This window comes from Prunus dulcis, chromosome 5 (genome assembly GCF_902201215.1).
Source record: "Prunus dulcis chromosome 5, ALMONDv2, whole genome shotgun sequence".
Lineage (NCBI taxonomy): Eukaryota > Viridiplantae > Streptophyta > Magnoliopsida > Rosales > Rosaceae > Prunus > Prunus dulcis.
Genome location: NC_047654.1, coordinates 8427964 through 8446195, shown reverse-complemented (window position 1 = coordinate 8446195; position 18232 = coordinate 8427964). Strand labels below are relative to the sequence as shown.

The 18232-nt window shown below is 37.8% G+C and overlaps 2 protein-coding genes across 6 annotated transcripts; one reads left to right on the top strand and one right to left on the bottom strand.

Moving 5' to 3' along the window:
• Nucleotides 1-1526: 1526 nt before the first annotated feature.
• LOC117628819 lies at nt 1527-11767 on the bottom strand. The gene is made up of 3 exons (XM_034361352.1): nt 11217-11767; nt 4863-5171; nt 1527-1705 (listed from the first exon to the last, which is right to left on the bottom strand). Exons 1-3 carry the CDS (start codon nt 11673-11675, stop codon nt 1550-1552), a joined length of 924 nt encoding a protein of 307 aa, XP_034217243.1. The 5' UTR covers nt 11676-11767; the 3' UTR covers nt 1527-1549.
• Nucleotides 11768-12596: 829 nt separating this feature from the next.
• On the top strand, nt 12597-16634 carry LOC117629344 (probable sodium/metabolite cotransporter BASS6, chloroplastic). Of its 5 annotated transcripts, XM_034361901.1 has the most exons (8): nt 12597-12872; nt 12967-13046; nt 14152-14282; nt 15050-15243; nt 15316-15568; nt 15655-15908; nt 15981-16063; nt 16340-16634. In XM_034361901.1, the coding sequence occupies exons 1-8, from the start codon at nt 12710-12712 to the stop codon at nt 16400-16402; spliced, it is 1221 nt and encodes a 406-aa protein (XP_034217792.1). In that variant the 5' UTR covers nt 12597-12709; the 3' UTR covers nt 16403-16634. The 5 variants fall into 5 exon arrangements, with proteins under 5 accessions (XP_034217792.1, XP_034217793.1, XP_034217794.1 ...); XM_034361902.1 differs by lacking the exon at nt 14152-14282 and having other exon boundaries at nt 12762-12872; XM_034361906.1 differs by lacking the exons at nt 12597-12872; nt 12967-13046 and adding an exon at nt 14845-14936 and having other exon boundaries at nt 14211-14282.
• The last annotated feature ends 1598 nt before the right edge of the window (nt 16635-18232 follow it).

The window sequence follows — 18232 nt, the reverse complement described above, 5'->3', positions numbered from 1 at the left end:
AGGTCATTTGGGGATTATTTGACCTAATTGGGAATTATTCAATTTAATTGGGGATTACCAAATTAAATAAAATATTACCTAATTGGGTCGAGAATTGATTTGATTCCTACCACAATTCTCAATTAAATGAGGAGTTACCTAATTAAATTAGGAATTGAATTGATACCTACCATAATTAGGATTTGATTTACCCTAATAAATCAAATCCCTAATTAATCAAATCAATTCCAAATCAGGGAGGAATAATTCCTTTCCCTCTACGGAATTATTCCTCTGAAACCCTAGCCTCCGAGACCACTATAAAAGGATGGCCACACACAAAGGTTAAGGTACGTCTAAATTCCTACTGAAACTCAGCATAAATTATTTCTCAAAAACCCTAGCCACCTCCTCTCTTTCTCTCTCTCACACAAGGCTCCGGCCACCACACACGGCTCCGGTCACCCAATTTTCATTGAAACACCCTACCTAACTTAGGCATCGGAGGGCCTTTGGCCAACACCCCCCAGGTGTGGTCCTTTTACTCTGATTCGTTTTGCAGGGAGAAAGAGAGGCGGAGAAGACGAAGGAATCTTGGGCGAATATTCTCGTGGGAAAATTTGCTCCCACATTATACATTGTTATACTCATCATTCCTTGATACCATAATCGTTTTGAGGTCATGTGATAACATGATATCAAAATTTCATAGAGCTTTTAATCTCCCCCAAATTATTTATACTTTTTTCCTATATTCTAGGATTATCGGTATTTCTTGTTTAAGTGAAACCCAAGCACAAGCACAACTTTGCCACATAAAGAAGGAGACTGTCAAAGCTAGACTAAAACTAAACCATCACATTTACCACAAATACAATCCCAACCCCATATATCTGGAATTAGATTAACTTAAACTGCATAATTTTGAAAAATTAAAGAATTGAAATTCAAAGCTCAAGAGCAGGGCTTAGTTATCCCATCCCATGTCGGCAAAGAATCATTAAATTTGACAGAAAGCTAAAATTTGACTGAAAATTCTCTCCCATCACACATGCACCATGGTCATGGCCATGCTAACTGTTGATTGAAACATCCATTTTTAAATAACTCAGAAAGTTTGTGCACATAAAGAAGAGAGATGTGAGAGGCTTTTCGTTAAGTAGTTGCATCAATGGATTGATTTCTTTATATGCAAGAATGATTGTGATTTCTTTCTGGCCATAGGAAACTGAGATATATTTATATACAAATTCTGTATCAATCCCATATGTCTGGAATTGTAAAAGATTAACGTTCGCAGGTAGATAACGGAAACTGTAGAAATTCTGGAAAATAAGTGAAATTCAAAGCTGAAGGACTCTCACAACCATCATCCCATATATCTGTACCAAGAATTAGTTGGCAACTTGAACGCACACAGAGGACAGATATGACCATACCTCAACCATTGTTCAATGCAGTTGGCATGAAATATATGAGAGCATGGCAAGCAAGTGACTTGATCCCCACTCAACATCCTTTCCAAGCAAATCACACAATGTTGATCGCTGCTTGAACCGTTTAGTACCCCTCAATCAAACACAAACTTATCCAAGGCCTCAACTGATGCTCTGGTTGCAGACATTGGTCTGAACATTTCTTGATTTAATGACTCTCTCAAAGCCTCTTCCATCAATGTGCCATCGTCGGTATCCCCTGTGTATAGTCCCAATAGATTTAAGAGTAGGCGCTATTGAGAATCAGCAAATCTCTTTAGTCACGTTTAAATCAAGCCATAATTGTAGAATCTGCTCTTATGCAATCTTTCCATTATTCTGATTGTAATTAGTTGCAAAACTTTAGGCACAAGTTTAGTTAACTTTACTTGTACAGCTTTTCCTTTCTTGTATTTAAGATTTGTATCTGCTTGCTAAAATATCAATGAAAACACGAGAAATTTCTCTGCAAGTTCTTCTCTTTTACCAATTCTAACATGGTATCAGAGCATCGATCTTCGATACTCTAAGCCTCATTCCATTCTGCTGCAACACTTACTTTGAAGATGACGGGCGTCGACAATACGTCTCGAGATATCAAAGGAAAATCCTTATTTTTCACATACTGTGAAGGCATCGGCACACAATGCGCAAGGTACTCCTTCCAAAAGTGGCGATTCTTTCAATGGAATCCCTCAATTCACAGCACATGAATACCATTAGATCAAGGCTCTATTACGTGATGGTAAATTTCAGTTTTGTGAAAAAGTCACAGGTACATCCATTTCCAAATGTCATGTTGCTTCTTTTCATCAAAGTTCTAAGGATTGGATAATCGATAGTGGTGACACTGACCACATAACATCATCACCTGATCTCTTGCATACATCGGCATCACATCCTTCTTCTGTTGAGTTGCCAAATGGATCACGTATTGATATAATTTCTACTGGTTCCTTGAAAATTAATTCTGACCTTGTTATTAAAGATGTCCTTTCTGTTCCCTCCTTCAATGTCAATTTGCTTTCAGTGAATAAGATAACTCGTGATCTTCATTGCACTGTCATTTTCCAGCCAGGATTTTGTATTCTACAAGACCTGACAACGAAGAAGGTGATTGTCCTGGGGAAGGAACATAATGGCCTATATTATCTTACCAAGCCCACGGACATTAAGCCGCCACCTGCAGCACATACCACCTCTACCAATTATGATTTGTGGCACCGTCGTCTTGGGCACCCCTCTGCTGCCCCATTACAATTTCTGTCCAAATCCGTATATGGTATTCCCTTCAATTTAAATTCTCATTTTGAAATCTGGCCAATGGCCAAACGGACTCGACTACCATTTTCTTTAAGTTCTATTTCTATGCTTGCACCCTTTGATTTGATACACTGTGATATATGGGGACCTCATCGCATTAATTCACACTCTGGTGCTCGTTATTTTTTAACCATCGTGGATGATTTTTCTCGTCACACATGGGTTCATCTTATGCAATTTAAATCTGAAACACAGGGCCTATTAAAATCATTCTTTGCTTTCGTGCGAACCCAGTTCCAATGTCATGTTAAACAGGTTCGTTCAGACAATGGGAGTGAATTTACTTCCATGCGTCCTTTCTTTAATGATTTGGGCATCATTTTCCAGCATTCTTGTCCTTCTACACCCCAACAAAATGGTGTCGTTCAGCGCAAACACCACCACCTCCTTAATGTTGCACGAGCCTTATGTTTTCAAGCACACCTTCCCTTAAAATTTTGGGGGGAAAGCATTCCAACTGCTGCATATATATCAACTGTTTACCAACCCTTTTGCTTTCCAAAAGAACACCATATGAAATGCTCCATAAACAGGTACCCCAATATCACCACTTAAGAGTCTTTGGTTGCTTATGCTATGCCACCAATACCAAAGCTTTCTCAAAGTTTGATTCCCGAGCAAGAAAATGCATATTTGTTGGGTATCCATTGGGTCAAAAAGCCTATAAGCTATATGACCTTCAAACTAAGACATTCTTCTCTAGCCGAAATGTTGTTTTTCATGAACAAAATTTTCCACTTTCTACCTTGCCTTGTGACACCCAACTTGATCATTTTGAACATCTATGTTTACCTTTGCCTATTCACGATGCCATTACTTCCCACTTTACACCAATACCACCACTAGACACCCCAAGTCATACAAGACCACTAGACATCTATGTTGATGACATGATAATTACAGGAAATGATGACAGAGCCATACAAGACCTTAAAAAGTTCCTTCACACCAGTTTTCGAATAAAGGACTTGGGAAATCTCAAGTATTTTCTTAGAGTGGAAGTTGCCCGTTCAAAGAAAGGAATTTCCATTTCTCAACGAAAATACACACTAGATATTCTTGAAGATGCCGGGCTACTTGGTGAAAAACCTGTCAATTTCCAATGGAACAGAACTTGAAATTGACTCTAACTGACGGTGAATTGCTCAAGGATCCTTCACAATATAGGCGACTTGTTGGGCGTCTTATATACCTTACCATCACAAGGACATACATTACCTACTCAGTGCATATTCTTAGTCTATTTATGCACCAACCAAGGAAGCCACATCTAGAGGCAGCTCTTTGCGTCTTCGTTATTTAAAGAAGGCACCAGGCCAGGGTATTTTGTTTCCCACACAGAGTTCATTACAGCTGAGGGGTTATTGCGACACTGATTGGGCTGGGTGTCCTACCACAAGAAGGTCAGTCACGTGTTTTTGCATATTCCTTGGTGATGCACCTATATCTTGAAGAGTAAGAAACAAAACACTGTGTCACGTTCATCAGCAAAGGCAGAGTATAGATCCATGGCCTCTATCACTTGCGAGTTAGTATGGTTGAAATATCTTTTGGAAGACTTACAAATTAAGCATGAGCAACCAGCAACCTTGTTCTGTGATAATCAAGCTGCTTTACACATAGTGGCAAATCCCGTATTCCATGAGCGTACAAAACATATTGAGTTAGATTGCCATACAGTGCGTGAAAGGATCCAATCAGGTCTTATTGCAACTACTCATGTACCTTCTGCCCATCAAATTGCAGATATATTCACAAAACCTCTTGGGAGTGCACTGTTCCATCACCATCTATGCAAGTTAGGAGCTTTGGATATCCATGCTCCAACTTGAGGGGGCGTATTGAGAATCAGCAAATCTCTTTAGTCACTTTTAAATCAAGCCATAATTGTAGGATCTGCTCTTATGCAATCTTTCCATTATTCTGATTGTAATCAGTTGCAAGACTTTAGGCACCAGTTTAGTTAACTTTACTTGTACAGCTTTTCCTTTCTTGTATTTAAGATTTGTATCTGCTTGCTAAAATATCAATGAAAACACAAGAGAAATTTCTTTGTAAGTTCTTCTCTTTTACCAATTCTAACAGGCGCAGGACTGTACAATATCTCACTCCATTGTCCCGAAGGCTCAATAGCTTATCTCGAGACTCCTCCAATTTATGAATGTCATCAGAAAAAAGCATAACAACACTATCCGATAATATAATTGAGTCCCAGTCTTCCCTCAGTTCCCATGCCCAACCCTCCCGGACTTGTGAAGCACCATGTAAAGAAAGGTCAAGCAGAGCATTATTGGTCTGTATTCGTGAGTTCATCTCATCCCTCCTAGATTTGTGTGACTGTGTCTCCTTGAAGTGATTTTTCAGAATTTGGTGAAATTGATATGGAATTTGTTGCTTATTCTTCGATTTCTCTTGATTCTTGGTGATTGATATCTAGCACGATGCCGTACTGAGATTAATTTTGTTGATTTCATGGCATGAAGCCTTCTTTCTCTGGAATGTCTGTGATTTGTTGGCACGAAGCCTTGTGTGAAGCATTCTTGTTTAGGCACAAAGCCTTGTAGTGATTTCTTGCATCGAGTGTGTTTGCTTTTGCCACGTTGTGTTTTTCTGTGTGTAATTCTTTGACTATGGTCATGACGGTGATTTCGCCCAAAATAGAGGGTTTGCTGGGGATGCTTACCATTCGTTTGAATGATGATAATTTTGTCAAGTGGTCCTTTCAATTTCAATCAGTTTTGCAAGGTTATGATCTTTTTGACTACTTTGATGGCTCCTCAATTTGTCCACCGGCGTTTGTCATAGATACTGAGTTTGGTGTCACTAATGAGGTCACTAATGCTTATAAGAGTTGGACTTAGACTGATAAGGCTCTCTTGAGTCTCTTAATTGCTACCTTATCTGATGATGCGATTGAGTGTGTCGTTGGTAGTAGGACCTCTACTGAGGCTTGGACTCATTTGCAAGATAGATATGCCACAGTGTCTAGGGCAAGTGTTAATCATCTTAAAACTGAGTTTCATACTATGCACAAAGGTGCTGATTCTATTGAAAAGTATTTGCTACGGATTAAGACAGCTTGTGACCAGTTAGTTGCGGTTGGTGAACGTATTACTGATGATGATGTGGTTATCACTACTCTTAATGGTCTTCCTCAAGACTATGACATGATTCGCACTGTGTGCTTGCTCGTGATTCAACCATTAGTCTCAAAGATCTTTGAGCTCAGTTGCTTAATGCAGAGAGACAAGCTGAAATTCGTATGGATGCTCTTTCTCATTCTATGAATGCCATGATGGCTACGCATGCTTCTTCTCAGCCTACTTCTGGTGGTGTTATAATTCTAGTGGTGCAAAACATTTTTCTCAAGGTTCCAGCTCAACTCAAGGTTCTAGCTCAAAACCTTAGAACGGTTACAATGGTTCCCAGTTTCGATCTTCTCCTCAGTCGGACAGATTCAAGTCACCTGGATATCATGGTTCTCGATTTTATTCCGACAAGCATGGTTCTAACTCTTCTGGGTTCAAGCAACAATGGGGTCCATCTTCTAGTTCTAAGCCTCATGTTATCCCAGAATGTCAAATCTGTAGTAAGAGGGGTCACATTGCTGCCAATTGTTTTTATCGCAATACTGCTGATTCAAACTCTTCTCATGTTGTTCAATGTCAGATTTGTGGTAAAAAAAAGGCCACGGTGCTCTTGATTGCTACCATCGAGCTAATTTTTCTTTTCGAGGACAACCACCACCAGCTTCTCTCCAGGCCATGACTGCTCACGCACAAGGGTTTGAGTCTCAAGACAATTGGATTGCTGACACAGGAGCAACTCATCACATGACACCAAATTTATCTGTGCTTGAGAATGCTACTCCATATGATCAAGATGACAAGATAATTGTTAGCAATGGGGAAGGTTTGCCTATTCAACATATTGGTCATGCTAATATTCCTATCACTTCTTCTCAGTCCTTATTATTACCTAATGTTTTGCACGTTCCACATCTATCAGCTGATTTGCTTTCTATCTACAAGCTCTGTCATGATAATAACTGCATAGTTACTTTTGATGATGTTGGTTATTGTGTGCAGGATAAGGCAATAAGGGCAGTTCTTCTCAAAGGAATGAGTAGCAAAGGCCTTTATCATTTTCCTAAATCTCTACCATTCACCTCTGTTTCCTCACCCACTGCTTTTCTGGGTCAGAAAATAAACCACATCACGTGGCATCAACGCTTAGGCCACCTTACTAATGAAGTACTTGTGAAGATGTTGCACTCTTCTCAAATAGTATGTTCTCTCAATTCTTCATCTATTTGTTCAGCTTGCTTAGGTGGTAAAATGTCTAGGCTTCCTTCTCCTGTAAGTTCTGACAGAGTAGTCCATCCTTTTCATAAATTTCATAGTGATATTTGGGGTCCATCTCCAGTTGTATCCATTGAGGGTTATAGATATTTTGTACTGTTTGTTGATGACTGTACCAGATTTATCTGGATGTTTCCTCTTATCAATAAATCAGACGTTTACTCTACTTTTGTCAAGTTTCGTGCCTTCATTTCTACCCAATTTTCTACGTCTATTAAGATATTGCAAACTGATGGGGAAGGAGAATATTAGAGTCATTTGTTTAAACAGTTTTTGACATCTAAAGGGATATTGCATCAGGTGTCTTGTCCTTACACTCCCCAACAAAAATGGGTTAGTGGAAAGGAAAAATAGGCATATAATTGAGACTGCTGTTACTTTGATGACTGCAGCAGCTTTACCTCTTAAGTTTTGGTCACATGCATGTCTGCATGCTAGTTTTTTTTTATCAATTGAATGCCTTCTAGGACTTTGGGATTTTGTTCACCTTATCAAAAATTGTTTCAGACACCACCTGAGTTACAAGTCCCTACGGGTTTTTGGGTCTACTGTGTTTCCATATCTTAGACCTTATAATGATAACAAGTTGTAACCTAGAACTTGTCAGTGCATCTTTCTTGGATATGTTAATGGTTATAAGGGAGTTATATGCTATAACAGAGATTCAGGGAGATTATTTTTGTCTAGGCATGTTGTTCATGATGAGACTGTGTTTCCTTTTAAGCTGATGCACTCAACTCATACCTCAAGTTCTTCTCCAGTGCCTAGTTCTCACTTGTTTCTTGCAGTAGTTTTACCTATCGCCCATGCCCCACCCACATATTCTGATAATATCCCACCTCAATTATCTATACCACCGTCCTTACATTCATCTCTGCAGGATTCTACTTCATCTGCTACTCCTCCTTGCCCTTCCCACTATGTTGCCTGTCCTTACAGATGCACAATTACAAGTGATACTCCCTATGAGCTCTTCTTCTCCTACTGATATCGGTCATCTATAGCAAGCTTCTCCCCTTACTTCTGTGACCTCTCAGTCAGGTTTGGTTTAGAGTGTTCATCGTATGACAACTAGACTCCAGGATGGTATAATATCCAGAAAACATTACTCTAATGTTGCTCATTACACACAGTCCGTGGATCACTCATTCTCTAGTGTTACTTGTATTGCTCATATTACAGATACTAGTGAACCTTCTCATTTTAGATTGGCTGCTTCTCAACCTCATTGGCAGTAAGCTATGCAAGTGGAATTTGATGCTCTTATAGTTCAAGGCATTTGGGTTTTAGTGCCTCCTCCACCGAACAAAAATATTGTTGGTAGTAAGTGGATTTACAAAGTCAAGAAAAATCTAGATGGGTCTGTGTCTAGATATAAAGCACGGTTGGTTGCTCAGGGTTTTAGTCAGGAACAAGGGTTGGATTACGATGAGACTTTCAGTCATGTGGTTCGCCATACCATAGTTAGATTGGTGTTAGCTCTTGCTGCAACAAATCATTAGGAGTTGCGTCAATTAGACCTAAAAAATGCTTTTTTACATGGTGATCTTCAAGAAGAAGTATATATGTAGCAGCCTCAAGGCTTTGAAGATGCTATACATTCTTCTCATGTCTGCAAGTTACTCAAGTCCTTGTATGGTCTTAAACAAGCTCCTCGAGCTTGGAATGCTAAGTTCACCAGTTATCTTCCTACTTTGGGTTTCACTCTATCCCATTCTGATCCGAGTCTATTTGTTAAGCACACAGGCACTGACATAGTTCTTCTCCTTTTTTATGTGGATGACATTATCGTCACTGGTTCCTCCTCTACATTAGTTCAATCTGTTATTACAGATCTGGGTGAAGTTTTTGATATGAAAGACATGGGAAAACTTACTTATTTTCTTGGATTGGAGATTTCATATCTTTCGAATGGTGATATTTTTGTCAACCAGGCTAAGTATCTTCGAGATCTCCTCAAGAAGGCAACTATGGTTGAGTGTAAACCATGTTCAACACCAGCCAAACCTCATCAGCAGTTTCTTAGAGATGAAGGTGTTTCTCTCCAAGATCCTACCACTTATCGAAGTCTCGTGGGGGCTCTTCAGTATCTCACTTTCACTAGGCCTGATATTGCCTATGCTGTCAATTTTGTATGCCAGTTTATGACAGCTCCTATAGATATTCATTTTGGTGCAGTCAAACGTATTCTCCGATATCTCAAGGGTACCTCTCATTATGGTATCACTTACACTTCAAAGTGATATGCAACTGCTAGTCTATAATGATTCGGATTGGGCAGGAGATCCTAATACCAGGCGCTCAACCACTGGTTATGTGGTTTATCTTGGGAACAATCCCATCTCTTGGCAATCTAAAAAGCAAACTTCTGTTTCGAGAAGTTCTACAGAAGCCGAGTATAAGGCTTTGGCTCATTCTGCCTTTGAGGTTTCGTGGATACTACAGATTCTTAAGGATATGCATTTCTTCCTTGCAGCCCCTCCTCTCTTGCATTGTGATAATTTGTCTGCTCTTTCCTTAAGTTCAAATCCTGTTTTTCATTCCAGGATAAAACATTTAGACACCGATTTTCATTTTGCTCATGAAAGGGTTCAGCGTGGGGACATTCATGTTCAATATGTGCCTACACAAGAACAGGTGGTTGATGTGCTCACCAGGGGGCTTCATAGGCCAGTCTTTTTGCAACACTGCTCCAATCTAAAGCTGGGGCCTCCAGATTAGCTTGAGGGGGGATGTTAGAGTTATCTTAAGTTTAGCCAAGTAGTCTAAAGCTGGTGTGCCAGCTGTCAGTTAGTTAAGTAAGCTTGTTATAAGCTTATAGTTTAAGTATTTGACAACTCATGTATTCTGCAAAACCCAAAACTCTATAAATATTGAGTCAGCTAATATTGTATGAGATTAACAGAGAGAATCAATAAAAGAAATCCAAAACCTTTTTAGTTTTCTTCTTCGTTTCCTCTGTTCATACTTGACTGGTTATCAAAAGGAAGCCAATCAATCAGTCATTATATTCTCAATCTCAAGAAGAAACTTAATGAGGAAGAAAAGTCCCTTATTAATTATACAATATAATATAAAACAAATAAACAAAATATGGGAAAATCAAAACAAACTTTCTTAGCCACAAAAAGAAGAGGAAAAACCTTTTGACCTACTCTGATTCTCAGAATTTTTTTTTTTTTTTGGTTATTCTCGTCTTCTCCAACACACATAGAGTTGGATTCCACAAGCTAGACCAGTGCCTTTCTTTGAAGGTATTTTTTATTTATTTATTTATAGATACATGTAAAATCTAGATGTATAAATTTTGTAAATTGTAATACATATCTTAATTAACTTTTTCATCTTTGTTATTTGATTCAACAGAAAACTTGGCTAGGATTCTTATTTTTTATAATTGGAAGTTTCAAGTTGAAGAAAATATGCTCAAAATCCAGGTGGATATGTTTCATAATGTAATGGTTGCTTATAGGGTATTATTGACTATACCTGTGATTGTGGCATCTGCTGAAAGAAGTTTTTCTAAATTAAAATTATTGAAATCTTACTTGCGGACCACCATGATTCAAGATAGGCTAAATGGATTAGCGATATTATGCGAATTGAAAAGGATATGTTAGAAAACATTCAATATGATAGTATAATTAATGATTTTGTATCTAAAAGTGCAACAAGAAGACATTTTGTTTTGTGTGGTTGAGATTTCATTGCTATTTTTATTTTTTAGGTACATGTGATGATTGTTTGCTTCGATTAATTGTGGAGGATGAAAAGAAGATTGATCAAATCAAGAAATGCTTACAGAGATCGGGGAGGAAGTATATGTAGACTCAAATATGTAGTTTTGTTTTTGAATGCAATGTTTACAATACGGGGTACTCTTTTTCCTTCGTTTGGGGTTTTGTCCCATTGAATTTTCTCCAAACAAGATTTAATGAGACCCCAAATGGTTCTTTTTTATAATTTTAATTGATTAGTTTATATATATATATATATATATATATTTTAAATTTGTATAAAGGGCACACTTGAGAAAATTTGCCCTGGGCCTTAGGAAACCCAGGACCGGCTCTGTCACCTTCTCAATTGTAAAAAGAATGCCCAGCTTCTTATTAAGTCCAGCAGCCGCGTGATTCTCCACCATGGCACTAACCACAAGCGCTGTTTTGCTTACCATAGCCTCAACGCCCTCAAGTGGCTCTGTGTTGCCGACACCAAAACGTTGTGTTTTCCATCGGAGCCGGTCTAATGGGAGGGGAATGCGCATTGCATCGATCATGTTTGATATAATATCTCGTGAATTGGACTTGAATGAATGAAAAGGATGATCAAGTTCGAGTCTTGCATCGTAAGCCCTGGTACGCAGAGTATTATCAGAATTAGTGTTGTAGCTTATGAGGACATTCAAAAGAATCGAGACCTGAGGAATCGAAATCGGAATCGGAATGGGAAGCGATTCATTATCTGGGAAACCTCTCTTCTCTACCGCGACGAAAATGCCATAGGCATGGCTGCTGTTGGAACTGAAAGCTTGCATATCTTTTGGCTCAGAAACTTGCAGGTCCTTGAATTTCACCACAAACTTGAAGGTTCTTGAATTTCATCATTTGGCTCTTTCTTTTGCCCCTTCATTTTCTTCAAAGTAGAAAGAATGACAACAATGCTTAACGGCAGCTCCTTGGAGAAACATTAAAATTGAAGGCTACTATATAATTTTTATTCAATAATATGTGACAAATAAGTGAATTTTATGAATTATTCAAAATTTTGTAAAAAAATATGTATTTTAAACGTGAAATATATATATATATATACGTGTATTATATGTTTGCTTTTAAAAAAACGTATATTTTACCAAAATTTTATTATTATGATTATTATATTCATTCCTTCTAGTATAATCGTTTGGAGGACACATGATTACCTAATTTGATATCGAAGTTTTGGTTCCTAGAAGTCTCCAATTAATCTCCCCCCATTATTTCTACTTATTTCCTGAAATGTGAGATTATCGGCATTTCTTATTTAAGTGAAATCTATATAAACTTAGCTCTTGTTACTTCATCCTCAAGTTTCACCACCCTATCTGCAAGAACCTCCAGCCGTTGGACCTAATCAGAAAGCAAGATAGCATCATTACCTCTGCCATAGTGAATCCCTCTCTTCATTATGCAAAAAGCTTGTGGGCACTTAAAATAATTGAGTATTAATTTGTTTTTGGCAAGAAATTAATTCCAGGAGTCAAGAATGTTGCATCATGTTTTCTAATTTATTATTTTATACAAACAATTAATTACTGTAATTAATTTAATTTACGGTAAGGGAATTCGAATTTGAATGCATATTATTTTGTGTTTTAGTTTGTTATGTTGTGTAAATCTAAACTAAAACCTGTCCGCATCATTGACAAAAAAAAAACAAAAAACATTTTTCATGAAAATAATGTTCCGGTAACATGTTATCGTCTGGTGGGATTTTTGGGGTCAAAATCGTCTAGTGGGTGGACTGTCTGATTTCTATTCACCTAATTTGACTCTCTGTCTCTCTTCCTACTCCGCAAGCTGCACAAAAATGGTTTTGCATGCTCCAGTCAATAACCAGCAGTGTCAGATTCACCGTCTAAATCTCCATCATCGAACCCAAATTCAGCTCCGAAATCTCTATTTCAACATCCCAATCTCGCAGTCTCGAGGCTTCTCCCTTCGTTCGCGCTCGATTTCACATCCTCTGTTGTGTTAGTTTCTTCTTCATTTCTCTCTCAATCCGATACATTTCTTTACTTCCCGGCGCTTATTTTCATTGGGGTTTATCGCGTTTGTTGTGTACAGTGCGCAGATGTGTATCGGAGAAGATTTCGGGTTCTTTCGATTCGGATCCGGGTCGAAATTATGCATCCGGACCACCGCAGGTGCTCTCTGTTCCTGACTTTTTCTTTTACCTTTTTTTGTTGTTGTTGTGATTTTTTATATTATTTTGTTGCTTACTTTTATGAACCTCAATCCTTTGTTTGATTAGATTATAGTAGACGGATCACCTGCGTATTGTTTATGCAATGTGATCAGGTTAGAGTGGGATGAGAATCGATTATTGGAGGAATAATGAATAATAATAAAAATGATAGTGATCCAATTAAAGGATTTAAATCTATTATAATTTTTTTAATAAAACTGACAGAGATGTAGTTGCTATCTTTATTATTTGGTTTTTGTTTTTTGTTTTTTTTCTTGGGAGAGTTATTTGGTGATTGACATAGTTCTCATCTGCTTTACATCAAAATTATTGTTAGGATCAATGTACATCCCTAAATGCTTTTATTTTCTTTACACCTAGAAAATTTAATCTTTAGTATCTTTTTCTTCCTAAGAGTTACAACTTTCAATTTACTTACAATAATGGGTTGATTCTAACGCCAATCTTTTCTCTTCCTCATCAAAAGAAAATTTTATGAAATGACTATTTTATTTAGTTACTTTTTTTTGGGTTCAAACTTCACCTTGTCATTTAGTTTTGTTTCATATAATCACCTTAAAAAAACAAAATTTCATTATATCCTCAATTACTTTCGATTTTTGAATTTTTTAAGTGTAAAACAAGTGAACATAAATAAATAAAGAAAAGGGCCAGTCATGGCGAGCATGGTCAGCTTGGGGAGAGGGGAAAGGTTGATGACATTGACAGGAGATGGAAGGAGGGAGGGTGCTCAATTTTGTTTTGTGTTTTTCTTCCAATTTTTCTTTTTATTTTTCGAAATTATATAAAGAAGGGTAAATATGTATCGAAAATTGAGGGGATTAATGAGCAAGATGGGTGCCGAGAGAAGTACTCTGAAAAGAGTAGAGAGAGTTATCTGAAAATAAATGTAATGAGGGGCTTGACTGATAGAAAAAGTCAGACCAATCCAAACCTCAGCTTGGCTTGGTTTATTTACACCCCTCATTAGTGTTCATTTTACAAGGCATTTGCAAAATATTTTCGGGCCATATTGATTGTAATTATTGTATGTCGCATTTCAGATCCCTCAACAAAATAATGTTTCTTTTGTGGAGGTCCTGAAGAAATCAAATTCTTTCCTGCCACATGTAACCCTTGCTAGTACGCTGTTGGCTCTTGTCTTTCCGCCTTCTTTCACATGGTTTACCAACAGGTTCTTGAACCTTGTTTAAATAAATTGGTTGGTCAATAATTGAATATTTTGTTTACACTATTCCATTATAGAGACAATGAGCTACTTCCAAGGAAGGTTGACTTTTAACATCACTGTGCTAAAAAATGGAGTTTGGCTGAATGCAGTTGTGGTCCTTGTGTATACATTTTCTTTTAAAGGGGAAAACTAAGTGAATGAAGAGGAAAGAAGAAAAAATTCATCCAATCACAGTTAGAAATATATTTTGTATATATTGGCTTGTTACGTAAAATGCATTTGGAATTAGTGAGTACCGGGTCTTTGCTATTTCTATGTTGACTGTGTATTCTCTTTGCTGCCTAACATGTCGGGGAAGCTTTAGTTCATTTTCTATGTAAATTGTAATTCATTGCATAAAACACGTGTACTTTTATTGTAAGCACACTTTTCATCCTATAAATAACTAACCTTTGTTGTAAATTGTAATAACAGTCCCATGCTCATGTGGTGGGCACTTTTGCAGTTTTCCATTCATTTAATTAAACAGACATGGACAGAGGGATCTAATTGTTTTGAAATCCAGATTAAAACATTTTGCAAATTACAGAATGAAGAGTGAACTACAGATTAAGTTGTATTTCCTGCCCTGAAGTATTCTGGTGCAGCTATTGGAAGGTGGAAAGTTTAGATTTGATTATGTCGATGTGAAATTAAATGTCTTATTCATTGAACAAATGATAATGTGCTAAGGACAAGCTTATAATTGTGTTCTTGCAATATCGTTCCAGGTACTATGCACCTGCCTTGGGGTTTTTGATGTTTGCAGTGGGGGTTAATTCCAGCGAAAAGGATTTCCTCGAAGCTTTCAAGAGACCAACAGCTATTCTTGCTGGTTATATTGGCCAATTTCTTGTCAAGCCGCTTCTTGGATATATTTTTGGCATTATCTCAGTAGCAATATTTGGTCTTCCAACTCCAGTAGGTATGATTCACCCTGCCTCCCTGTCAAAACACCTGGCATGAATGTACTAACTTTTCTTGAATCTGTGATCAGGTGCTGGAATTATGTTGGTATCTTGTGTTAGCGGTGCCCAGCTCTCAAATTATGCTACTTTTCTGACGGACCCGCCAATGGCCCCTCTAAGCATTGTCATGACATCACTGTCTACAGCTACTGCAGTAATCATCACACCACTCTTATCGCTCTTGCTCATCGGAAAGAGACTGCCTGTTGATGTAAAGGGAATGGTGTCCAGCATTCTGCAGATTGTAGTTACACCAGTTGCTGCAGGGTTGCTTTTGAATCGGTGATACACCAACTCTGAATAACATTCTTTTAGCCCAATGTTCACTTGTGGAGATTCTGACTTGTCTATTGTAATTTCGCCTTCAGGTTCTTTCCCCGAATATGTGATGCTATTCGGCCATTTTTGCCTCCGTTATCTGTATTAGTTACAGCTTGCTGTGTTGGAGCACCACTTGCTATTAACATTGAGTCTGTTACGTCTCCTTTTGGACTAACCATTTTGTTGCTTATTATTGCATTTCATTTGACCGCTTTTGTAGCTGGTTATTTCCTTACTGGCATGGTCTTTCATAAGACACCTGATGTCAAAGCACTACAAAGAACACTATCCTATGAGACAGGTTCCTCCTTTGCCTTATCAGTACATAATTCTATAGGAATTTATGAAACTAACAAATTTTTCACTTTTGCAGGAATGCAAAGCAGTCTTCTGGCCCTTGCCCTTGCAAACAGATTTTTCCAAGATCCACTTGTTGGAGTGCCTCCGGCCATCTCTGTGAGTCAATGTCTTGGCTTAAAAACCTTTTTTTTTGCTTTTCACCAATTCATTATTGGCTAAGATGACTTGGAACTCTTCTACAGTTTGGAGAGATCATTGTTTCAAATTTACATTTTGCTTTGTTCCAAGCAATATGCGCACATTTTGTCTTTCACCCTGCTAATCTGTCTTTCAATATGCACACACATTGGCCCAAAAAAATAAGGTTACTTTGTGTTTTGTTGCACTAGGTGTATCATTGACATGTTCACTGTTTTTAACTGTGATCTGCAGACTGTAATCATGTCTTTGATGGGCTTCTCTCTTGTCATGGTTTGGGCCAAAAGGAAAGAATAAATAGACAAAATAGATCTCAAATTCTTTGAAGTTGGCTCAGTGGTTCTCGATGGCTTGCATATTAATGAAGTGCAATCAAGAATGACTGAAGAGTATTTTTGTTTTTCTTTAGTGTTTTTTAAAATTGTAAACTTTTAATTTCTAGTGCTAAGATTTGTATCAACTCATTTTGTAATTTGTATATTATGCCTAAGGCAGTAATTATGGAATTGAACATGATTCACATGGAAAATATTCACAAATTTTGCAATCATTTAAATTAAGATTAACATTCCCATTGTTGTTTTTGTAGATCCCCATGAAATTGTGAGCATCCAAGTTGTTTATGTGGAAGCTCATAAGTTACCCACATTTCCCAAAACAAAAAATAAATGAAGGGAAGTGGTTGTAGCTCAAGTGGTTAAGAGTATTTTTACTCATGCGCCTTAGATTTTATGTTCGATTTACTCCTCCAATATCACTTGTATTAAAAAAATAATAATTATCTTGAATGTTCGGTACATTACATTCAATTAGCTTTTTTTAATTTAATTTTTGCTGTGACAAGAAGAGAATTTTAGGTACCTTGGGCTTATGGTTCCTTATCCAAAGCCTAATTACCAGAAAGACCTTTAATCTTGAAGCAAATTTCCATTGTACCCTCATCTTCAACTAGCTGCTTCGAAAGAACCCAACGACCATGGCCATGAACTCTTTACTGTACCTCCCAAAACCCCCCTTTCCTCACAAACCCCTTTCCCCTCCAACGTTCCCTACACACCCAAAAGCTCAGACCCGACCCGCAGACGAATCAACCGATTGACACACACACAACCGACTTTTTTTTAAATAAATAAAGACTCAAACTACCAAGAAAACTTACCTAATTGTCTGAGGTTTTCTTTTTAATAAATAAAAAGTCGATAGAAACCTAATTGTCTAAGGTTTATTATTCGCCAAACTCTTTTCCTAAAAGGAAACTAATACTGATTGAGTAATGAAACTGATTTCTTTTCCAAGTATAAACGAAAAATATGAAACTAATAATCCTAATCCTAGTCAGATTCATACATGGATCACCAATATATAAAAGGTAGAAGACCCCAAAAAGAGTAACACCACCTCAAAGTGAATAAAATCTTTTCAACACATAGCTCTTCTCTCTTTTTGACCTAAACATGCAGGCTTTCAATCCCAACACGAACGACCATGACTATAGTGTTGTTGTGATGGTAGAAAATAGAGGCTTCCCAGATGATCAATCCCTTGTGAAATTTCCTCAAGTCTCAATTGCCTGGAATGTCTTCAAGAGCTACCATGTTATTCAAGATGGTACCGGCACCACCACTCGATCGAGAAATCCGATCACAAACCCCGACACGACACACAAATTTAATGCTCTACAATCGTTACCGTCACATGAAATTATATCCAATATGTTACATGAGTTACACATCTCATTCCCATTAGACAGGCTACGTTGGAAACCGAGTCGTTTTGTGAAGGACACTGAGCCGTTGAACAGCGTTGACGACACGATCAACAACATACGACGGGCCATTGATGGGATGGTTAGTGCAGGACAACGTAAGAAGCTGGACGTGATTGTCACGGTTGACAAGCAGATTAAGATCTCACAGCAACAATATGATGCAATGGTTGCAAGGAGGGAGGTTGAACAAATGCTAAATGATTTCCGTTCTATGCTTTCACGTGAAGGTTTGCTACAACAGCCACATGAGGAGGCACGTGACCAAGCTACGAGTAGTGTTGATGCTTTAAGGTGGCGATTGGTTCGGTCGCATTTGAATGAAATAAGGTCACGTGCAGCCGCTGCAGGGATGCTCATGA

What these genes read in the sequence shown, in the direction of transcription:
- LOC117628819 (XM_034361352.1), bottom strand. Translation starts at nt 11,675, where the DNA reads ATGCAAGCTTTCAGTTCCAACAGCAGCCATGCCTATGGCATTTTCGTC. An exon ending in TTCTTTTTACAATTGAGAAG is followed by an intron (nt 5,172 to 11,216) that starts GTGACAGAGCCG and finishes TCGAAGAATAAG; the next exon opens with CAACAAATTCCATATCAATT. An exon ending in GATATTGTACAGTCCTGCGC is followed by an intron (nt 1,706 to 4,862) that starts CTGTTAGAATTG and finishes TCTCAATAGCGC; the next exon opens with CTACTCTTAAATCTATTGGG.
- LOC117629344 (XM_034361901.1), top strand. Translation starts at nt 12,710, where the DNA reads ATGGTTTTGCATGCTCCAGTCAATAACCAGCAGTGTCAGATTCACCGT. An exon ending in TTCACATGGTTTACCAACAG is followed by an intron (nt 14,283 to 15,049) that starts GTTCTTGAACCT and finishes ATATCGTTCCAG; the next exon opens with GTACTATGCACCTGCCTTGG. An exon ending in AACACTATCCTATGAGACAG is followed by an intron (nt 15,909 to 15,980) that starts GTTCCTCCTTTG and finishes TCACTTTTGCAG; the next exon opens with GAATGCAAAGCAGTCTTCTG.